Source organism: Dreissena polymorpha, chromosome 4 (assembly GCF_020536995.1).
Source record: "Dreissena polymorpha isolate Duluth1 chromosome 4, UMN_Dpol_1.0, whole genome shotgun sequence".
Lineage (NCBI taxonomy): Eukaryota > Metazoa > Mollusca > Bivalvia > Myida > Dreissenidae > Dreissena > Dreissena polymorpha.
This window is the reverse complement of record NC_068358.1, coordinates 11894575-11919280: the sequence shown is the minus strand read 5'-3', so window position 1 is coordinate 11919280 and position 24706 is coordinate 11894575. Positions and strand designations below refer to the sequence as shown.

General features: G+C 35.3%; 2 protein-coding genes and 1 non-coding gene across 3 annotated transcripts in view; all 3 read right to left on the bottom strand.

The window, feature by feature from the left end:
* The window catches only part of LOC127879042 (uncharacterized), a 484339-nt gene that overhangs the window by 22945 nt on the left and 436688 nt on the right, over positions 1-24706 (bottom strand). The window lies entirely within an intron of this gene.
* On the bottom strand, positions 15538-17095 carry LOC127877194 (piggyBac transposable element-derived protein 2-like). The gene is made up of 2 exons (XM_052422853.1): positions 16580-17095; positions 15538-16222 (listed from the first exon to the last, which is right to left on the bottom strand). The coding sequence occupies exons 1-2, from the start codon at positions 17093-17095 to the stop codon at positions 16100-16102; spliced, it is 639 nt and encodes a 212-aa protein (XP_052278813.1). The 3' UTR covers positions 15538-16099.
* Trnal-uaa (transfer RNA leucine (anticodon UAA)) lies at positions 21434-21515 on the bottom strand. Its single transcript has one exon. It is a non-coding gene; the product is annotated as a tRNA-Leu (tRNA).

The window sequence follows — 24706 nt, the reverse complement described above, 5'->3', positions numbered from 1 at the left end:
TAAAATAACAGGTATAAAATAGTGGGTATTAATAGCTTAAGACATTATTAGCAACATGTCTGCAACATGTCTGTTCAATTTATATTATCAATATTGTTTAATTAAGCATGGAATATTAATCAAACTTGGGGATAAAGTTCAATTGACCAGTATTGACCAGTAATGACCACTTCGTGAGTATTGACCGGGGTGGTTTTAAACGGTAAAAACCGCCGGTTAAAACCGGGGGCGGTTGATCGGTACCAACCCTGTCCGCCATAGACACCAAGTACTGGTTCTTCCCAGGAAACGGACTCGAAAGTGTCTCTATAAGCCTAAGGCTTTCGATGCAATTGAGCTAAAATAAATAGGTTTAAACAAACAAAAAACCTCAGGCATAATCACTTATTATTCTTTTTGCAGAGAACTTACAGCAACTAAGTGTCTAAATTGAATGCCTATATTCTCTTAATTGTTGAATGTTATTTTACATGTACTGTACATGTTTAGCACATAGACTGCAAAGAAATTATGACTGGAAAACTACGATGACTGTAGGAAATCTTGATAATTAGAGACTTTAGTGGGTTATCTTCCCTTGTCTAGCAAGTGTCTGTATAGGTGGCGGGTGATGGAGGTTTTGTCACAATGCAATTTCGTCACACTGATTTTATGAAGGAGGGCAGTGGAGGTTGGTACACTGATATGTTATATAGAATAAAATGATATTGTCATAGAATATAATTTGTTTATAAATATATTGCGATATATAGTTCCATGTTATTTTTGAGTGTTATTGAGTTGAGTATTGTAACAAATGATGGTTTTAATTGTATATATAATTTAAATGATTTATGTTTGACTTATGTTAAACAGCGTACTGTTTGTCATAAATGAATTGTATTTGTTTTAGTAGTAGTAGTACCAGCTAAAACTGTAAAATGTTGTCAGTGTAATTTTATATTTAAGAAAAAATATATTCACAATAACAGGCAATAAGGTCTATGATTTTAATAAAGATGCTTTAAAAAGTACCTTTTTTCTGTCTTAACTGTTGATTTTATCCATAAAAATTTAACACTTGCATAACACTTTGCATATTATCCTTTTTTCTATCACTTTCTCTGGTCGCGTTATATATGAATAAAACATATACAATGATACTTGTGGAGCAAATGAAAACACGTCCACACCCTATCGACTACCAATTAACTATCATAAGATATTCCAATCATTGATGACTTGATAGTGCAAACATATCTATTAGTGCGTTGCAAACATTCAATTAGCGGCACACGCCTTTAATTGCCAATTAAAGAAGTTGGCTTGAATTGGCAGCGTGGATTATACAATCTGTGTGTATTTATACATATAGAGTAAAAAGTGTCTGTTAAACAAAAGTATATAATAGGGGAGTTGTTTTATTACAACCACAAATCCAATCATGGCATTAGTATATCCATGTATACACTGTTAATGATGATGATCGCACAATATCGTGTGATCAATGCGAACAATGGCAACACCTGTCTTGTGACACAGGAATCAGTCTAAGACAGTATCGCAAAATGATGAAGGGTGTTGTAGTCTAATGGAAATATCACAAATGCAGCCAACCAGCAGAAGTCCTACCGGAGGTACCAATGGAAACCTCCGACATAGAAGAGGAGTCGGAACTCACTGTTGACTCACACATAAATGAGGTCCTACTCGAGGTACCCGAGATATCGGAGAGTCAAGACAGTTCATATATGTCAGAACTCTCGGGGGACACAAGAAGAGACAAAGTAGAAGATCGGTCATTTACCATAATATAACTGGCCGAAACATTGAAACCCCGATCATGCCACTGGACCAATCATGCAGTACTGCAGCGTCCTCGACTGGATGATGTGATACCAGAGGAAAGACCCGTTATTTTTGAAGTAATAAGTGGGGGAAGTAAGCAAGGCGTCAACAAGCTGATAAGCAGTGATGGATATACATTCACTGCTAAGGTACGTACATTATAAATAATAATGATGTTAATATTATTAATAATAATTCAAAATAATAATAATAATAACAATAATAATAATTTCTCGTATTATTTCAGCGTAGCAACAGTACAAGGACCTACTGGACATGCAGCATCCGTAGCAAAACAGCGAAGTGCAATGAACTTTAAGGTAATAATAATGATAATAATAATGATAATAATAATAATAATAATATATCGAGGGCTTAGAGCAAAAACCTTGTATCCGGGAAATTTTCCAAAAACGTTTTTTTATTATATATAAGTATTTTTCATATATACACAATGTCACAAAATTATAGAACTGTATCTTGATTAGTTTTGAAGATATTGATTTTTGATCAAATCAAGTATCATGCAATTATTGTGTTCATTGTTGGGGACAAAAAACCAGTATATCCTGGTACCATTCATACAATAGTAAAAAAATATTGAAGAATACTAATAAAACCATGCAAATAAATATGCTATGTTTTAGCTCCAAAACGTTCATGAATTTGTTGAACACATCATTCAAGCAAATACATGGTGCATTTGAGTAACAGGGTTTTTGCTCTTACATAAATAAGAATTGTGATGAGTATTTAAGCTGCATTATCCATGTACAATACTATACTTTGATTTTGTTTTCAAGTTTACACTGCAAAGGTTTATGGATAAACCATGTATAATTAGGTACAGACTTTTTTTTGCTAATGCAACACAACAATATATCCAGTAATGTGAAGCCCAACAAGGCTTATCAGAACAGACAATGATTTTTGCTGGGAAACTTTATCCCTCAACACTGCTAATTAGGAGATAACAAGAGGGCCTGAAAGGCCCAAAGTCGCTCACCTGAGATAACAAGATATTATTGGGACAAATCTTCTGACCAAGTTTCACGAAGATCCACGAAGATCGGAAAATAAATGTGGCCTCTAGAGTGTTAACAAGGTTTTACTATAGCCATATAAGGAAAAATGCCCCGCCCCCTGGCAGCCATGTTGTTCAACCAACCGGCATCCTTTTTAGCATAGGTGCGTTTACGCACCTATGCTTATGGTATATACCACATTTCGAAAATCCACATCGATCGGTTGCCCATTATGAAGCCTTACCTGATCAAAAATCAGACGAAATATCTATTTAATTTAGTATATGGTCATTCTTACAAAAAATTTTTGGAAACGTTTTTCTAACGTTTTCTTCCAAGAATATTGCTGACACCGTTTTTAGTGATTTTTTCTAAGACCGTTTTATGTCAAAAAATCTTCTTATAACCTAAAACAAATTTCGTTCGTAAAACAATTCTATCTGCACTATAAATCTCAATCTCCTACGCAGTGGCCTCCCTTATACTAGAAGTTACTGACCGGGCGAAGCAAGGGAAGTAACTGCTGTGAGGAGTTTCTATAAAAATCTGCATTCAGAAATCTGTATTCAGAACTCAATCTGTTGTGCACATCTGCATCTAACGCTTACCACAAGTTTTACGACAAATTCTTGACGCAGACGAATAGGGTAGCGTCTATTTTCATTTGTGAAAAAAATAGTTCGATACAGATCTGTCCGTGCTTAAATTTTGAAAGGCTTGGGAAATTATTTTTCATAAGCGTTTCAAACACTGATGTAAATGGAAAGATTATCTATTTAAATAGTCGGTAATTGTTTGAAATTATTGATTTGAGAAATTCGCGGATGGCGATATCGAACTACATTATACCACGTGACGCCATTCTTCCCTGTATCTTGCACCTATGCTTTTAACGCCATCGGCGCTCTCGTTTTTTTATCTTATCCAAGATATTATCAGGATGAATCTTCTGACCAAGTTTCATGAAGATCGGACAGTAAATGTGGCCTCTAGAGTGTTAACAAGATTTTACTATAGCCATATAAGGAAAAATGCCCCGCCCCTTGGAAGCCATTTTTTTCAAGCAAACATAATTATTTTCGATCTCATCCAAGATATCATTGAGACCAATCTTCTGACCAAGTTTCATGAAGATTTTACAATAAAATTAATGTGGCCTCTAGAGTGTTAACAAGGTTTTACTATAGCCATATATAGCCATATAAGGAAAAATGCCCCGCCCCTGGTGGCCATGTTTTTAAAGCAACCAAAACCATTTTCGAACTCATTCAAGATATCTTTGGGACAAATCTTCTGACCAAGTTTCATGATGATCGAAATATAAATGTGACCTCAAGAGTGTTAACAAGGTTTTACTATAGCCATATAAGGAAAATAGCCCCACCCCCATGGTGGCCATGTTTTTCAACCAACCGGAATCATTTTTGAACTCGTCCAAGATATTATTGGAATGAATCTTCTGACCGAGTTTCATGAGGATCGGACAATAAATGTGGCCTCTAGAGTATTAACAAGATTTTACTATAGCCTTATATAGCCATATAAGGAAAAATGCCCCGCCCCTTGGCGGCCATGTTTTTCAAGCAAACGTAACCATTTTTAAACTCATCCAAGATATCATTAAGACAAGTCTTCTGACAATATTTCATCAAGATTGGACAATAAATAGGGCCTCTAGAGTGTTAACAAGGTTTTACAATAGCCATATAAGGAAAAATGCCCCGCCCCCTGGCGGCCATGTTTTTCAACCAACCGGCATCATTTTCAAATTCGTCCAAGATATTATTGGGTTGAATCTTCTGACCAAGTTTCATGAAGATTGGACAATAAATGTGGCCTCTAGAGTGTTAACAAGTTTTTACTATAGCCATATAAGGAAAAATGCCCCGCCCCTTGGCAGCCATGTTTTTCAAGCAAAGGTTACCATTTTTGAACTCATCCAAGATATCAGTGGGACAAATCTTCTGAGAAAGTTTCATGAAGATCGGAAAATAAATGTGGCCTCTAGAGTGTTAACAAGGTTTTACTATAGCCATATAACCAACTGGCATCATTTTCGAACTCGTCCAAGATATTATTGGGATGAATCTTCTGACCAAGTTTTATGAAGATCAGACAATAAATGTGGCCTCTAGAGAGTTAACAAGGCAAATGTTGACGCCGCACAACGGACGATGGACAAAAAGCGATCACAAAAGCTCACCATGAGCACGTTGTGCTCAGGTGAGCTAAAAACAAGTATCATGATCAAACATCAACACCTTTCATGTGATTACTCTCATAGAAACAGTTCATAAAATGGTATGACTTATGTTTTAAATATTTAGAAGTGCATGTTTTTAATTCAAACAAATTAATAAACTATGTGTACCTAAAAAATAAGTGTTATAATAATTAATATATTAAAATATTGTAATTGAATATTATGATGATTGTGTAAAAGTAGCAAAACTATTAGTTTTGTAACATTGCTTATGTTATACTTAATGCATGTGTGTATGTATTTATTTATTGCTGTATTAAATTATTAGATGTTGAAATAAACTATTCCATTGTCTTTTTGCTTTTTGCAGATGTGGTCTGATTCTGAAGATGCCTGATTGATTAAAACTGCTATAGAACTGGAAGTTACATAATTTATACCACAAGAAGTTGCACATAATGTTACACCATGTCGCACTGAGCAAGAGAATCATCAACAATACAACACAATCATACAATGTATAGCATGTGTGAAGAAATACCCACAAATCAAATGGAAACAAAGGAGAATAATAATGTTAAAACAAATACAAATGTAAAACCACAAAACAGCATAAGAGAAACTATGGAACTTGAAGAAGGAACTATTACTTCTGAAAAAGAAATACCAAGAAGAAACCGATACCAGTATAAATGCTAGACAAAATATTTCTTAGGAAAATAAAGAAAATGAAAATACTAATAATGACTCTCAACCGATTTATCATTCAAATGAAAATAATCTACTTACAGTTATTGACACTGGAAAAAGCAGTGTTAAGAGAAAGAAAAGAAGACAAACACAAACAAGAAAAAACTGAAATTTATATTTCACTAGCTCCAATAAAGATACTCCACTGAGCCTGTATAGTGAAAAGATGAAAAACGCGCTCATTGAATCCGACGATTGGCAACATTTGTGGCATTTTCCAAAGACATTAACTCAACAGACAGAGAATTCTATTCAGATGTATCTAACAAAACACGTAAAGACATCAATTTCAGACAAAATATCAAAGGATATGTAAAAAAAGTTCGGCTTATCTCGGGCTTCTCCTCCCATTGTTACTTTTGGTGTAGGGTATTAGTAAGTTTGATAACTTGTGCAATATTGAAGATAGCAACATCATATGAACTGTCCGTCAGTATGTCAGTCAGTCTGTCCGTCCGTCTGCCCGAAAAAAAAGAAGATTGGCCATAACTTTTTCACTTTTGAAGATAGCAACTTGATATTTGGCATGCATGTGTATCTCATGGAGCTGCACATTTTGAGTGGTGAAAAGTCAAGGTCAAGGTCATCCTTCAAGGTCAAAGGTCAAATATCATTGTATTTTTCTTTCCTAAAACTTTACCCTTCGTTAAAGTTTGGTCATCACTTTTTGAATATTGAAGATAGTAACTTGATATTTGGCATGCATGTGTATCTCATGAAGCTGCACATTTTGAGTGGTAAAATGTAAAGGTCAAAGTCATCATTCAAGGTCAAAATTAAAAAAATACAATCAAAGGGAAGTAATAAGCTTTACAAGAGGGCCATGATGGCCCTGAATCGCTCACCTGACTCATTAAGATCAGATGAAAACTATGACCTCTATTGTCTACACAATGTTTTTCTATGATTTGACCTACCGGTAGTGACCTAGTTCCTGACTCTAGATGGCCCAAATACAATCCCAATCCAGATTTCATCAAGATAAACATTCTGACCACAGTTCATAAATATTGGATGAAAACTGTGACCTCTATTGTCAATACAAGGTTTTTCTATTTATTTGACCTAGATTTTTACCCCAGATGACCCAAATACAATCCCACCCAGATTTAATCAAGAATTCTGACCAATTTCATAAAGGTTGGATGAAAACTGTGATGTCTAATGTATACACAAGGTTTTTCTATTATTTGACCTAGTGACCTAGTTTTTGACCCCAGATGACCCAAATAAAATCCCAACCCAGATTTCATCAAGATAAACATTCTGACCAAATTTCATAAAATTGGATGAAAACTGTGACCTCTATTGTCTACAGAGGGTTGTTCTATTATTTGACCTAGTGACCTTGTTTTTGACCCCAGATGACCCAAATACAATCCCAAACTGGATTTTATAAAGATAAACATTTCGACCAAATTTCATCAAGATTGGATGCAAACTGTGACCTCTACTGTCTACACAAACAAATTGTTGACGGACGGACGCACGGACACACGCAGGCACGCACAACGGACATCACACGATCACATAAGCTCACCGTGTCACTTCATGACAGGTGACCTAAAAATATGTGTCGGAGATAAACATGAACAGTTGTGGTTAAAATCCCATAGAAACAAGGGCTGTTTGTAAAACATGCATGCCCCCCTATATGGGCTATAAGTTGTAGTAGCAGCCATTGTGTGAATACGTTTTTTGTCACTGTGAATGGTGGTGGTGGTGGTGGTGGTGGTGGTGTAGTAGTAGTAGAAGTAGTAGTAGTAGTAGTAGTAGTAGTAGTAGTAGTGGTAAAAGTAGTAGTAGTAGTGGCAGTAGTAGTAGAAGTAGTGGTGGTGATGGTGGTGGTGGTGGTGGTGGTAGTGGTGGTGGTGGTAGTAGTAGTACTAGTAGTAGTAGTACTAGTAGTAGTAGTAGAATAGTAGTAGTAGTAGTAGTAGTAGTAGTAGTAGTAGTAGTAGTGGTAGTAGAAGTAGTAGTAGTAGTAGTAGTAGTAGAAGTAGTAGTAGTAGTAGTAGTAGTAGTAGTAGTAGTAGTAGTAGCAGTAGCAGAAGCAGTAGCAGCATTACAATACCAATACTTAAGAATGATCAAATGGGAAAAGGTAACCTAGCACTGGCAGTAAATATGGGGCTCATTTACAGGTCAGATTTGGAATCTCTGCTGTAAAATGAGATTTTGAATAAATTAAAGGGAGGCAAATCTGTAATAAAAAGAACATGCATAAACCGTAGTTGTTTCCCTTGTTTGAACCATGCTAAATCCTTACAAGTTTGGAAAGAATTGGATGAAAAATTTGGACTTTATTGCATAAACACCATTTTCTCAATTCAAGGGGAGGTAATTCTGTACTTCATGGGCCAATAATGTTCATTTTTTGTAGGGTTCGTGTCCTCATTGATATAAAGACACTGTGCAAATTTGGAAAGGATCGGACAAAAAATGTGGAAGATTTTTGAAAGTTTTCACAAAATCGGCAAAAACGAATAAACATGCAAAGTTCAACTAGCTCCTGCGGCCATGTTTTTTGACGAATCAAATTTCTTTGAACAACTTTTTCAGGGGAGCCGTCAAAGGTCATCCCTGTGAAATTTTTTGAAAATCTGATGAGCGGTTTCTGACAAGAAGATTTTTTAAGGTTTTTACTATATATGGTCATGGCGGCCATCTTGGTTATGTGATCAAATTTTTTTTAACAATTCTTTTGTCCCATGACCTAGGGATGCTCCACATGAAATTTAGTTGAAATTGGCTCAATGGTTTAGTAGAAGAAGATGTTTACAAATTGTTTACAGACAGACAGACGGACGGACGGACGCCGGACGCTGAGTGATCACAATAGCTCACCCCGAGCTATCGCTCAGGTGAGCTAAAAAGGGAGATAATTTCTAAACCTGCCAAATGATATATTGAAATTTTATTATAAAGCGAAAATCGGTTCAGTTGTGTAAACATAAATATCAGGGTCGGTATAGATGCTTCAACAACTTAACCTAACTTATGAAAAAGAAAAAAACTTAACCTACTCTTATTAGTACGAACAAAATGACATAATGCTTTGACTTGTCTCTCTTCTAAACTTTAGTTATTAACACATTGTTTTCTCTTTCAGAAATGAGTTTGGCTGAGGATGAAGACTTCGGGGCCAAGATTGTTGAGCACTGTGCGAAGATCATCGTGACAGAGGTGGGAAAGTTGGTCAATCTGCTTGTGGAAAAGCAAGAAAGGCAGCGATTGCTTACGCGAGTGCAAAGTCTAGAGACAGAATAACAGACTAGGAAAGCTATGGTTGATCAACTGATAAGTAACCAGAAACGCCCTTGTGAATGTCAACAAAATTAAATGTTGACGGGGGCATTCAATGCAGCTTTAATGAGTCTATCAAGCTCTCCTCTGCAGGCTACACTCTAAGCTGATGACTCTTTCCTACAGAGTGCACAGGAAATCATGATAGCAACACCTATTGCTACAGACAATACTCCTCAGCAAGTAAAGAAAATACAGCGGAGAGAGGCAACATCTTTGATTGTAAAGGACTTGCATGAATTACCGTACTGGAGGATCTTCATCAGAATTTAAAGCCTTACTTCAAAGTAGACAGTCAGGTGTCTGTAGACTTGCTGACAGTGATGCAGAGGGCGTTTGTGAAGTATAAGGCAGCATCAACCATGGCCTCTGGGGAAAGGTTGTCTCAAGCATTCGTAGAGCAATTAATTAAGGAGGGAATAGAAAACTAAATTTGGACCTCTGACTTTACACCAACAGACAAATCATTATTTAAGAGTTACCTGTACCAAAGAATCAGAAACGAGAAAAAAGGTTTCAAAAGACGACAAAGTCTAGATGCAACACAGGATTTAATAAATAGGGCTATCCAAGACACAGTGAACGAGTCAATTCAGAATGACTAACAATATTACAAAGTCACATTGTACATAATGATTCCTTCAACATGTGATTCTCTGTTATTTATGCTCACCTTTAATTAATAGTAACAATCATTTTCAAATCAGTGATACTGGAAAAGCTAGATATAATAAAACATTAATACGCATGATCAGGGCTTATCTGTCTGATAATCAAACTGACTGGGATTAAAATTTAGGTTGTTTAGCAGCAGCATATAGAGCTACTCCCAATGAAACTACAAAATTGACTCCAAATTTATTAATGTTGGGTAGAGAGGTCAGACTACCTGCTGAGATTGCTTTTGGTAGTTTTGCAAACAGTAAAAATGAATTGATCTCCTCTTATGGTGATTATGTCTTGAAACTCAAAAATAAAATGCTAACTTGCCATCAAATTTGTAGAGAACATTTACAAAATGCTGCTAAAAGACATACAGATTTGAACGGGTCAGGAAAAACATTTAATCAGTACAATGCTGGTGACATTGTTTGGTATTTAAATGTGAGAAGAAAAGAAGCAGTATGCACTAAGTTGTTAACACCATACTCCGGTCCATATCTCATCCAAAGTAAAATTAGTGACCAAAATTATATTTTACAATTTTCTAAATCTGTGACTGATGTGAAAGTTGTACATCATGACAAATTGAAACCTTACAAGGGTACTTGTCCCCCAAAATGGATTTCCAAATAAAAGAAATTCAATGCAGATAAATTCTGCCAGTTTTTCTGCCAGAAACAGAAACTATTATTTGCAAGCTGTTTAAGCTCATTAATAACAATGCTTGTCATGGTAAAAAGATTAAAAATAATTGTATTACAATATTATAACACGTATTAAAACAAAATTTTGTGTATTTTCAGAATGTCTTACATCAACAATAGAGGCAGGATATTTGAATGCCAACATTGCCTTCCAAAATATCAAGGCGAAAAATCTAAAGTTTTTGATCATTTTTACAAAAAACACGTCGCTTTGGACAAAGTTCCATTTTATTGTGCAATTTGCAAATTTGTGTGTGCATCTGAAGTGGATTTATATCGTCATGTTAAAAAATGTAACTTTCCTCCACATGAGGCAACTGTAAATGCCATGTTGGCTAATAATTAAAACGTAAATGAAAATGCTTCATTAATAAAAAATGTCAATCCATATGTTCCAACTTCCTTGGACATTGTTCGCTTTTCAAAAGAAGATTCGTGTTTGATTTTTAACAGTCGTCATAAGTCTTCAGACATTTTGAAATCTGCAATGGAATCGTCAGGCTTAAAAACGAATTCCATTCACAGTACCCCTACTGTTGACATTTTGCCCGAGATGTTAGGTGAACACGATTTGTCACCTTTTGACTTTCCAGAGTCACCATTACATTCTTCCAATAAAAGAATTTTGTGTCCTACAAAATCTCCATGGAGTGTATCTTCCATGTCTTCGTCTTCTTCATCATCGACGTCAACTTGTGACACTTGCATAAATGATCTCAAATCTGAGATTCTTGAACTGAAATCAGCGGTTCATACGATGGGCTTAGCGCTGGGCCAATTAGTTGATGAACTCTGTGAGTTCAAAGCGGAGAAAAGGGCTGTTGTTCCAGCTTTTGTTGTTCCTCCCATTTAAAATAGAAAGGAGAATGAACCAGTCATTGTTCGAAGGCCAACAATCACTGAAAGGTGTCATTACCAGCCATCTCCTGCGAGTTCACGTGGTCGAGGGTATCATCCTTACCGGCAACAAATGCGGAGGCCACCACTGTTCCCGCCAAAGCCAGTGAATACCCACATAAGATTTTTATACAACGTGTTTTGCACAGCAATTATTTTGCACTGGTTTCCTGAAAAACATAATAAGCTAACCATAAGTAACTTCTTTGACATTTAAAAAAAATCATAAATTTATACTAATTTTCATTGTAACATGCATATTGAAATAATGTCTTAAATCCGAATATGCAAATGCATCCAAAATTACTAACTTAGTGGTCGGCTACAAACAGATTCAAGAAATAACTGTGATTGTTGTTACTGTTGTTGTAGTTTTATTGTTTATGTTGATGTTCAAAGGTAAATTTAAAGAGCATTGGCTCTTTGCATTGTTGTAAAATTGATCATTAAAAAGATCGGAATTTCCTCCAAATGTTTTAATCACTTTTGACATGCTCTGTTGTTTGAGATGCTTGTGATAGAGGAGGAAACATTCTAGTCTTATCCATGCTCAATTTTGATATATGTACTTAATTTGTTGTTATAAGTAAAATGTCATGAGCATCACAATGTTTAATATATTTGTTTAAAACCCTTGCTCATAACTTACTTGTTAACATGTTTGTTCCTATTATTGTCACTTGTGTTTTACAGCACTAGGTGATAAGTATTGTTATTATCGGAATGTTATATATGCTGAATATATTATCCATTTGTTAATTTGTATTGTATTAATTGTTCAATGTCGATAGTTCGACATTAAATTAATAAATTTTATTTATTGAAAAGGAGTTATTTATTTATTGTGATTGTTTAAATGATTCTATGAACTTAATAGTTTTGTGAGGACACAAACAATCTTAAGAGGGGGGTAATGTAACACATGTAAACCTTAGTGGGTGGGGTAATATTTATTTACTATTTGATATTTAACCTATGTTTCTAATGCTGTCTGCAGTTAAGTTATAGTATTGTATGAGACTCTTATGATAACAGACTTGAAAATTTACCTGGATTACCAGCTACGCGATTGTTGGAGTTTAAATCCAGATTCTTGTAAATTTATTGTACACATGTTCACTTAGTGTTATTTAACCCTAGGTGGCGTTGTAGCTGAGAATGACGTCACTATTACGTAAACAATCTGCTGTAAACTGTTTTTATACTGCATCAATTTTTATTGTTTTAAAATACTATTTGCATTTAAAATAGCAAATATGCAGGTAATTTATGTAGTAGTATATATTATATTGTTAATACATATTGAAATGTTATATTTTTCATTGAACAATCCAAAGTTATTGGTGATTCTGTCAGTCTTCTGCTGTTCACGTAATGACATTCTAATACTAATAACATAATTTCTGAGAGTATAAAAGGCCGTGAGTTCTGAGTTTGAATCACTCTAACCAAAACGGTTGGGTCGGTAGGTGATAACGCAAGAATATGAGAATAAAAGAAAGACAAAGGCTTTGAAAGTTGATGGTTTGTAATTGACAACCTCATAGGAAAAAGAAATATAAACATACAAATATAACAGAAAAACTTGCAGGATTTTAACAGAAAACTTGCGTAATTTTAACAGAAAACTCACAGAATTTTAACAGAAAACTTGCAGAATTTTAACATAATTATTAACTTATAACTCTTACTTTTCTCATGTAATGTTATTATTGACATAAATGTATTATGTTCATAAATGTGTGATATGATGAAAATAATAAATGATACGTTTGACATAATTTATAAAAAGTGTTTATTTTTCACTTCTTAACTAAAAGAAATTTATCTTGACACGATTCGCTACCGCTTCCGAAGATATTTACTTTCACAAAAGTCAGAGTCGTGACAATATGGTAATTTTTTCAACAGTAAATCTCGGTAATTCTAACTCGATCATCTCCAATAATTTGTAACCATCATTTTCCAATCAAACTTTTCCTCCACCAGTCTGATGGGATCATCGTCCCGTGGAGGTGACCATTAATAGTAGCTCAAGTGTATTCAACTTATGCTGCTATAAATGGCCAACGGTCAGACAAATCAATGAACTCATTAATACCTTTACGAAAAATTTAGACCATTACTATATATCTCATACGAAAAATTTAAACCATTATTATATATCTCATTAGTTTTTCTCAGTAAATAAATGGTATTTTTATGAATAGATTTCTATGCTGGCATATTTCTGCCACCTGCAGCCAATTGTATAAACCTTGGTTAAAAATTACCATAGTAAATAAGTAACCAAGGTTAAAATCGCAGTTAAGATACCATGGTTAATTTTAACTTGTATAAAGCTTTTAACCACACAGTAAGTTAACCATGGTAAATACTTATTTTTAACCTAAGTTATTTTTCCCATAATTCCGATTTCGTATTTCCGTAAACAGTATCAAAACGATATCTAGACAAAACAATAATAATGGCGGATATCGATTGCAAAAGAAAAAATAAAAAATGATGAGTCCGATGGAGATCGATGTCATTCGAGAGTTCATGTTCGACAATATCAATCAAATGCAAGAATCCCACAGCAACGGCGGCCCCCAAGCCGCGAGGAAAGTGCGTCTGCTGTGGGAGCAATTGACTGAAAAGGTAAACGCAGTTGGAAACGGTCCGCGATATAACTAACGTGTTGATTATGTTTTTTTTAACTAGTTACGTAACTAGTTGAGCAATTCCAAATATAGTAGATTAATGTCATTTTATGATTTTTCCTCTAGGTGTTAATGCTATATTGTGTAAACTACCATCGTGTTCAAAATAAATGGGTTGATCACTGAAGTAACTATAAAATAAAGAACAATGTCGTGTATCCCCCTTTTGTGGTTTTCGTGGACTACGTGAGAAAGACGGTGGTTCTTCAGAATGACCCTAGTTTTAACAGTATATCGGAGACGACAAAGGTAATTGAGAAGTCTGGTAGGTCAGGATCAAAAATAGGTGTGTATAGTAGAAAGACAAATGCACATTCTGACAATGACAAAATATAGGTCCTCTTTATGCCCCCACAGAGTACTTAGCTTGTGTTTTATATGTTATGATATGGATTAGTATGCATCATGAAAGTCATAATCCTGTATCCTCTGTGTAATTTCCTTTTCAAAAAATGTAATAGTGCACAAGGCTCAGTGAGTATGTGGAGCAGGCGAGGGTCCCTTTGGATATTGCAAGCATATAAGAACTGTACTTTATGCATGCCTGAAATTTGTTCAAACAGGAGATGTGAAGGTTGAGTCTTCATGTACTGAGCAACTACAGGCATTCCATAGAGCCAAGAAGCATACAGGGTACCCTCTGAAGTCCAGAGATCTTGGGGCAGATATTTGTGATATTAAGGACTTTGACCCCTGACCTGTTCATTTTCGAAATGCACCTAATTATGAAGACCATTTTTACAATAAATGCATGAACTTTAAAGGAATTTCTAAACTCCAATATTTCAGACCTTTGTACCATCCAATTATGCATTAAACAATGATCATTATTATTTTGAAGTTAAGCATGAAGAAACCTTTCTAAATCAAACTAAAATAACTTAAATAACAACAGAAGAGTGCTGTGAACAGGAAGTTTTGACTAGAGAACAAAACACAAATGATAGCTGGTTGAGGAATGTGGCAAAAGAATCCAGTCATTTAACTACAACCAAATATGTTCTGCAACAGAAATCGCCAATTTAGCTGCACTGGCTTCCACAATGGTCTCTGGACATGTAATCAAACAAAAGAAAGCAATGCGCCATGGTTTTAAATTTGAAAAAAACGCAATACATGTTTATGAAAGTGCATGAAACATTAACCCTCACTGCGCTATATACCCAACTGATAAGAATCTCTGCTGGTACTGAATAAATAATGACTGATTCCAATTTTGATAGGTGTGTCACTTGGCCACCAATTTCCAACATATTTTGAAGAAATAAGTCCATATAACCTATATGATCTTTTATCAGCAATGAATTGCCTACACATTGGTGATAATGACATTGTGAGATTTTACCTGTCTCACCTGTGCAGGTGTGCTAAAGGTGTGACAATTAGGGAAAAACTGAATATTTTCAATAACTTTATTCTTTGATAATTATTTTAACATGTTTTAATACCTTTTCAGAAAGGAAAAACATAATATAATAATTATTACAAATATTTTTCATGAAAATGTGCATTTAAAAGAACGATCCACCAAACCCATGTGCCTATTGTCATCGAGAATACACAAGGGTTTCACAACTGGATAACCACTTATACGGTCAGTCTTTGTTGTAACAACCATGGTGTGATTGTGTTTAGTTGACAACACACAAACATCCCTCTTATCTGTCCATTTCATTGCCAACAGATTGCCTCGTTGCCTGAAAATAACGTCACCACGTTTTGTTTTTGTTTTCAGCGCCACCAGCACTTCACGTCGATTCAAGCGGACAGTTCCAACTGCTGCTGTGTTCTCTGCCGACAATCTGTCAAAAAGGGTTGGTGATGTATAATAATTGTCCACATACAGACAGTAGCCATGGTTGAGAAGACTTGCCCTACGTAGAAGTCCCATCACAACGCCATATGAATGACCCAACTGCAATTTGCCAACTTCTGCGGTAGGGTCAGGATCAAAGTCTGCACCAGTGTAGACGTTGAAGTCACACACATAGCCAGACTTACTTTCACTTGCAATATAGATCTTTATACCAAACTTGTCTGGCTTGTTTGGTATGTACTGTCTGAACCGCAAACGTCCTCTCCACGGGACCATTCCCTCGTCAATGGCGATGTTCTGGTCCGGAGTATAGGTGTTGCGGAACCGAGCTGCAACCACATCATAAATGGGTTTTACTTGAAATAAAACAATAACATCATGATTCTGAAATACAGAATGGCTATATCCAAGAAGAATACATTTCTATATGTATGAAACAGGGTTTTATTTTGTGTATGACACATAAAATAAAACAATGTTTCATGTCAGATGAAACAGTTACGCCAAGAGTGGACACGAATTATTTTTGTTTGCAATGTTTGTTCTTTTCATTGACTATGTGTTACAATTAAATGTTTGCTTTTAAATGCATATTTATTAATTAAAAAATATAATAAATTAGTCTTGTGTAGCCATAAAGGCTTGTGTTATTTGTTATTTTCAAGTGTTTGTTATTCTGTTCATACTTTGTACAGAGGATCGAACCCATCTTCAAGTCTACTGGGAGCAATGGAGTTGTCAGCCAGGTGAAGAAAGGAAAGGATTGACATGAAACGATCCCTTGTCATTTGAGTTCCATAGATGAGAGTGCTTTCATGTTTGTCAGTAGACCAATACGAACTTATGCAGTGTTTGTCAACAAGGCCCATCAATATCGTCATTCCCAGGAATTTTGCGATCTCATTTCCACTGGTGTCTACCCAAGAGTTCATGCGGGAGTAACAGGAGGGAACCTTCTGCGCTCGTATCTGCGAGAAATAGCGATTTGTTTCAAAAGCTATATTGGTCATGTCTGTATTATTTAGAAACACATTGAAATGTTCTAATGGAGTAGCATCCGTCTCCAGTTCAACTTTCAAACCACTCTCGCCAGTGAATGGCGGAACGAGTGGCTCCCTCACTTCACGAAACCAATTCATGTGTAAGTTGCTCAGGTAGTCCCTATCATTTTCAAAATCATCGGCTTCAAACTCAGGACACATTCTCTCATATTTACAACCAAGTCTGCTTCCTCAAAACCTTCAAATTTGCCGTCGGAATCATCATTTCCAAAGTACATGTCGACTAAATTTTCATGCTCCGCCATCTTGAACAAATTTGTTTTGCCAATTCCTTTGTTCAATCTCGTTTTCAAATTTCTTGCGCAATATCCGGAATTTCATTACCATTTTTAGGACATTGCCTCATTTATTAATATTTTGATTGGTTAATATTTATATACGTGATGACGTTGACGGAAACCCTATAAACTTTTACAAAAATAATCATCACTATCGAAAACGGGTTAACTCGGTTCCCGTCAGATACGGCGCATAGTAGGGAACCGAGTTATCTCGGTTCCCGCGCATAGAGGGTTAAAGTTCAGGCATGTGGCATCACAGTTTCCAAGACTCATCTATTCCTACGAGCATCTCCCGATGGAATTGTCAGCAAGAACTTGATTGTTGAGGTTAAATGTCCTTTTAGTGCCAAAAATAAACTCATAAATCCAGTCACTGTGCCATATTTGAAAGAAGTCAACGGAAAACTAAATTGTTCTCAGTCAAAAACATCCATATTACTTTCAGATCCTGGGACAGTTGTTCTGCTCTGAGCGAAAATATTAGGCCTTAATTGTGTTTACTCTCACTGACATTGTGTACATCAGAGTAACAAGAAATGAGGAGTTAATTTCTGAGACGGTATGCAAATTGGAGTTATTTTTTTTAGAAATATTTCAAACCAGCACTTTTGGACAAGTTGTTTTATAAAAGTGTGTAAAACAATGTTCTGCAAAAGAAATGAAACAAAAAGTCATTACCTGGTATTCAAAATTTGGAAACGGATGCATTTTGTAATGTATGAAATATCATGATCTGTATGTTTTTGTTTTTATGCCCCCGAAGGAGGGCATATAGTGATTGGACTGTCCGTACATCTGTCCGTCACACTTTGCGTTTAGGTTTCGAAAAATGCTCATAACTTCCATGTTGTTTCAGATAGCAATGTCATATTTGGCGTGCATGTGTATATGGTCAAGGCCTTTCCATACGCACACAAATTTTGACCCCTGTGACCTTGACCTTGAACTAAGGGTCCACGTTTAAGTTTAGAAATCTGCGTTTAGGTTTCGAAAAAAGCTTATAACTTCTATCAAGCGTTTATAGGAGGCATAAGTCATCCTAAGGTGACAGCTCTTGTTATTATATATGTCACTACGTTTGTACAAACTGTTTTGTTAAAAATTGTGTTGTTTGAACAGAACTGCATGAGTATAAAGTATGTTGTTTATGGCAAGCATTCATAAAGCACCTCAAGAATAATTGTATACATGTCTTAAATTATCAGAAGTCTTTTGCTTCTTGTCTACAGATGACTTTTTGTATTAAATTTGCTTTTGGTGTTTTTTATTTAATTTTGTTATAGTATTTTGGCATGAGAAAAAAACAGAAATCATAATAATTTTCATTACAAATTCATTCTGAATTTTTTATTTAAATACAACTTAAGATTTTGCTTAGGAGCTTTATGAATACTGGCCTGTTCAAAGTTTAATTTCAGTCTTCACAAAAGTTATGAATCATATTCAAAGAAAGAAAGCAAAAAGGATTATTATGATTAAATTAGTTATTTTCTGGTAATGTTTTAAAACACTGCTCAAAACTTCATGTTAGGTACCAGTTGTAATTAACATCTTTATGAGAGACTGGAAGTAGCAAAATACATGTAAGTGTGTGTATTACCGGTAATCATTGAAGGTCAAAACTGTTCTTCCTTGACAGTTCAAAACCATATTGGCTTTATAACAGCGACAAAAGTAACAAAACAATATTTTAGAACTTTATTAAGCAATCACATGTAATATATCAACTTCAACATAAACAAGAGCTGTCTCCATCAAAAGACATGTGCCCCCGAAAAACGCTATTTTGAAACCTAAACGCAGATTTCGAAACCTAAACGCAGATCCTAAGTTCAAGGTCAAGGTAAAAGGGTTAAATAAATGTGTAGGTATGGAAATGCCTTGTCCATATACACAAGCATACCAAATATGAAGGTGACATCTGACGCGACATAGAAGTTATGAGCATTTTTCGAAACCTAAACGCATAAGTGTAACGGAAAGACAGACGGACAGACAGACAGACGGACAGTGCTGTCACTATATGCCCTCCTTTAGGGGCATGAATTTTATAAAAAACAGACGACTTAACACATGTCCATTAGCTCTATTACTGTCATTACATGTACTTCTTAACACTCATAACCAGAGTGCACATCTGACATAGTTTGTTCAAAATTGTACTTGACATTACAAAATTGACATTTTAATACTCTTAGCTACAAATAAAACTTTGATTGTAGCAATTCTTATGTTGACACAATGCCATTTCTGAAATTACATAGCATGAAACAAACACAAATAATCTCTGTGGTAGTCAAAGGTTTAGTTAAAATTCTGTATGTGTTTCCAAAACCAATAATTCTTTCCACATGAACACGTTTCATGTAGATTGAATTTTTCTATCTTTAATAACAGTTTCATTCGACATTCTGTTCTGCTTCTTAAAAAAGGTTGGTATAATAATATTCACATCATGTGGAGCAAAAATGTCCTGCACATTGAAACCTTTAATTATCAGCCATTATACTATCATTTTTGGAACAAAGCCTGGTCAGTGAACTCCATTCAACTATTTGCCTATCACTTGTAGCCTCTCCGCCATAGGCTGCAGACACATAAGAAACAAGGGACAAAATTGTCACAAAACCAGGTTTTCATTGTGAAAAAAAATCTGATAAAGGGAGACAACTCAAACTGAACTTTTGAAATGAACAAACAAAATTAACCCCCTTTGTAAGTTTGTTTTAAAATAAATCTATTTTTAGTCGTGGCGACCTTGACATTGGAGATATTAACGTGATTCTTTCGTGCGACACACCGTCCCATGATGGTGAACAAATGTACCAAATGATTTTAAAATCTCATAATGAATGACATAGTTATAGCCCAGACAAGCTCATTTATGGCTATTTTTTACCTTTGAACTCAAAAGTGTGACCTTGACCTTGGAGATATTGACGTAATTTTTTCGCGCGACACACCGTCTAATGATGGTTAACAAATGTGCCAAATGATTTTAAAATCTCACAATGAACGACAAAGTTATGGCCCGGACAAGCTTGTTCCGCCCGCCCGCCAGCCCGCCCGCATTCGCCAATCTAATAACCAGTTTTTTCCTTAGGAAAACCTGGTTAATAAAACCACCAGAGGTACTGCTAACCAAAACCTTAACTGTATTTTGGTACTTGTAAGTTGAAAAAGTGGCTTGTTGAGCTGTTGGATTTTTCGGCTTTTTAATTGGGCACTCAGTACCATCAATTATGACCCGTGTTTTGGGGTACAGTCTCTTGAAGCTGCTTGGAGCAAAATAGCGGACTAAAGTTTATGATGGCAATATGTTAATTTCTTTCCACTGTTTTTCCATAAATGCAGGTGAAGTTCTTGTTTTCACCCGCCAAATAGCTTGTACCCATGCTGCTTGACGTTGTTTGTCTTTCGGGAACTTGTGTCGACCTCTTCGTGAACAAAATGGAATGCAGCATGTGGATTCGACATTATTTAATATTTCTATTGTTAAGGTAGCGCACCTCTAATGGGCACATATCCAAATATAATTTAATTAATTATTTTCCTAATCAGCATCATTTCACTGAACATGCAAATTTGTAGGTAGGCTTTCCATGCTTTTTAAAAAAATATACCGATTTTTTCAAAACCACCCTCACGCTCGGCTTTTATCCAGTTTATTTTCACCCCTGGGGTATATAAAAGTTCAATAATTAATTCAAATTTCCAAATATGGGCATGCAGTTGGTGTGTACAGATGCAGTAAAGGTGTTTAAAGTTTAAACAAGATGAAATAAGTATTCTTTTACAGAAATTTATTTTTTACAAATTTTTATTTATGGAATAGCGCCATGAAATGTAAGTGATTTCAGCCAAGTAAAAATTGGGTCTGTAAAAAACAAAGTGTCATAAAATTCAAAATAGTAACATTTAAGTTATATTTTAAACTTAGTTTTTATAGAAACACTATATACAGCAAAAATACCAAGAAAACGACAGATTTACCGTTTACTTTTTTAAATAAAAATGCAACATGCATCATTTGTATTTTCAGAAGTAAATTACCCAATTTAGCCATAACGTTGTTTTAATTTTAAAAATTGAAGGATGTGCATACAATTGTCAACATATTTAACAATAAACATAGCTTATATGCTATATTAAATCAAATTACGTTAGAAAAGAAATAAAACGCGTCGCAAAAAGAATGCGATGTCGGCAGGATTCGAACCTGCGCGGGAAGATCCCAAAAGAATTTAAGTCCGTCGCCTTAACCACTCGGCCACAACAACTTCACATCAGTGCAACCTTAAATTAGATATCCATAAGTTAACAGGTAAAAAGGCTTGTCTATCTTTGAAGAAATCGCGAAATCGTATTTTTCAGATACTAATTTGATCAAAGTCAATATTTATAGTGAAATAATGTATTCTAAATGAATTAGGTAAACACATATAAAAATTCGAAGTTTGAAAAAAATAAAATGCATCTCTCGGAAATAACCGATCATTGAACATCGGCAATGATCGTAAAATAAATCGCGGGAAATCATTAGAGGTGCGCTACCTAAAGCTGTCAAACGCATCGCTGAATAACAATGGCGATAATCTTATGATAAAATCCGAACATTTCCGCATAGAAGGACCTACTCGACCAAAGCGCCACCTATATCAGAAAACAGGGGACATTACTCACTAAAGTCGCTCATTCCAGCTGATAAGCCATTGATTTATCGACTGACTGGGGTTGCTACTACATATTGAAGAAGCAGAATCATTGAGAGAAAAACTATTGTTGAAACAACAACAGTTGTATGAGGATATAACCATGAACTCACTTGATGATAGACCAGATGATACACATGATGATAAATTAGTGAACACATACGAATCCAGTGTTTTAAAGACTAGCAACATGAAAAGTGTTAGTGTCAAATGACTTGGTTAACCTCAGTCATTATTTACTTAAGAAAGATGTTCTACTCTCCAGCTTCATCAAGTTTGACAACAAACCTGAAAATTACCTTACATGGAAAAACATATTTAAAAGTGTGACACAAGAACTTGAAGTGAATTCGTTCGAAGAGTTGGATTTATTGCAGAAGTGGTAGAGACCAAAATCAAGCAATCATGCTCGAGCAGTACGCGCGTCTAATCATGATCCCACTCGTGCATTAGCCTGGATTTGGTCAAGACTTGAAGACCTGTATGGAAGTCTCGAAATCATTGAGCAATCAATCAGAAGGAGGATCGCCAATTTTCAAGAACTTGCCTCAAATAGTAACAGCAAGATGCTGTACGATCTACACTAGATATTGTCACAGAAATCAAATCTTTTAAGGACACTCCTGTGTTTAAATCATGTTTTTCGTCTTAGGATATTTCGGTTGAGGAAAAACATTTGTAAGCAAGTTGCCCCATTCAATGCAAGAAAGGTGGACTATAACAGCTTCAAACTATAAAGCTATACATGATGTAAGTTACCCACCTTTCACATATTTTGTTCAGTTTGTGAGAAAACTGTTCTTGAATTTTTCATGAACTGTTCAAGAATAAGAGTTCTTAGACTGTTCAAGAATTAATGTTATTGAACTGTTCAAGAACTGTTTTAAAGACCCTTAAAGAACACTTGTCCTTAACATTTGTCCAATTTAACATTTCTTAAAATGTACTTGAACAGTTCTTGAACTCTTTTAGAGCAGTTCAAGTACAATTCATGAACACTGTTCTTGAACTAAGCAAGAACTTTTCTTGAACTGCTCTTGAAATTTAAGCAGGGGTTGTGAACAAGCAGCAAGCATCGATAAGCAAAATGTAGGGACTGCAGTTTCATGTCACACTTTTTAGTCAATCCAACAGATGTTTTTAGATTAAACCTAAATTTAAAATTGGACTTAATTGAACAGTCTAATTCTTTGAACATTTTTGACACAACATATTTTTATGATGATAAAATAAAGTTTGTGAAAATTATAATAACATAGTTAAAACCTTAACTATATATGTATTAAGATTGCAACAGTAACAGTAGTTTGTAATTTATTTTACATGTACTGTGCTCACTTTATGTTTTTATTGTTGTGAATATAGTCACTAATAAATACGACTACACAAAGTCAATGCTGTTGGTGGTGACTGAACAGAAAAGATGAAGACTGTCAACAGAAGTGGACACACTTAAAGAGCAATTTAAAAAACATAGACAAATAAAGACATGTGTTGATGCAGTTTAAAACAGGTGAACCTCCTGATCTTGACAAAAACCTGAAATCAATTTAAGAAAAGGTCCTCTCAATGATTCCACCTGTACTAATAGATGTAGATGGTGGAGTGAAAGTTTTTTTGATGTTTCATCTTCTTGTTGTCCAGCTACAAAATACAATGTTTCACCGTCATAAAAAGCATCTAACAGCAGGAATGGTTCAACTGTAGAAACTGCTTGTTGGCAAGAGTCTTCTAAATGACGCTTGGGCCTACGATCATGAAACTTCATAGGTACATTGATCATGACTCGCAGATGACCCCTATTGATTTTGAGGTCACTAGGTCAAAGGTCAAGGTCACGGTGACCCGAAATAGTAAAATGGTTTTTGAATGATAACTCAAGAACGCATACGCCTAGGACCATGAAACTTCATGGGTAGATTGATCATGACTCGCAGATGACCCCTATTGATTTTGAGGTCACTAGGTCAAAGGTCAAGGTCACGGTGACCCAAAATAGTAAAATGGTTTCCGGATGATAACTCAAGAATGCATACGCCTAGGATCATGAAACTTCATGGGTAGATTGATCATGACTCGCAGATGACCCCTATTGATTTTGAGGTCACTAGGTCAAAGGTCAAGATCACGGTGACCCGAAATAATAAAATGGTTTTCGGATGATAACTCAAGAACGCATATGCCTAGGATCATGAAACTTCACAGGTAGATTGATCATGACTCGCAGATGACCCCTATCGATTTTGAGGTCACAAGGTCAAAGGTCAAGGTCACAGTGATCCGAAATAGTAAAATGATTTTCGGATTATAACTCGAGAACGCTTTTGCCTAGGATCATGACACTTCATAGGTACATTGATTGTGGCTTGCAGATGACGCCTATTGATTTTCAGGTCACTAGGTCAAAGGTCAAGGTCACAGTGACAAAAAACGTATTCACACAATGGCTGCCACTACAACGGACAGCCCATATGGGGGGAATGCATGTTTTACAAACAGCCCTTGTTGATATCTATAGCATGATCTTTTACTTATAATGAGCTCAAATAACATTGGGTTCCAAATTAGCCCATTGTTTTTGTTACCATTGTCGTTAAATTGTTATGAAAATAAAACTGGTTAGTTGGAATTAAAACAAGAGCACCGCATAGCGGGTGCCAATGCTCGGCTGTGGGTGCAGTTTTGAATAAATGAAAGCTTGTCAGAAGAAAGGGAAGAAAGATAAGTGACAGAAGAACTCATCTACATAGGAAGTTTCA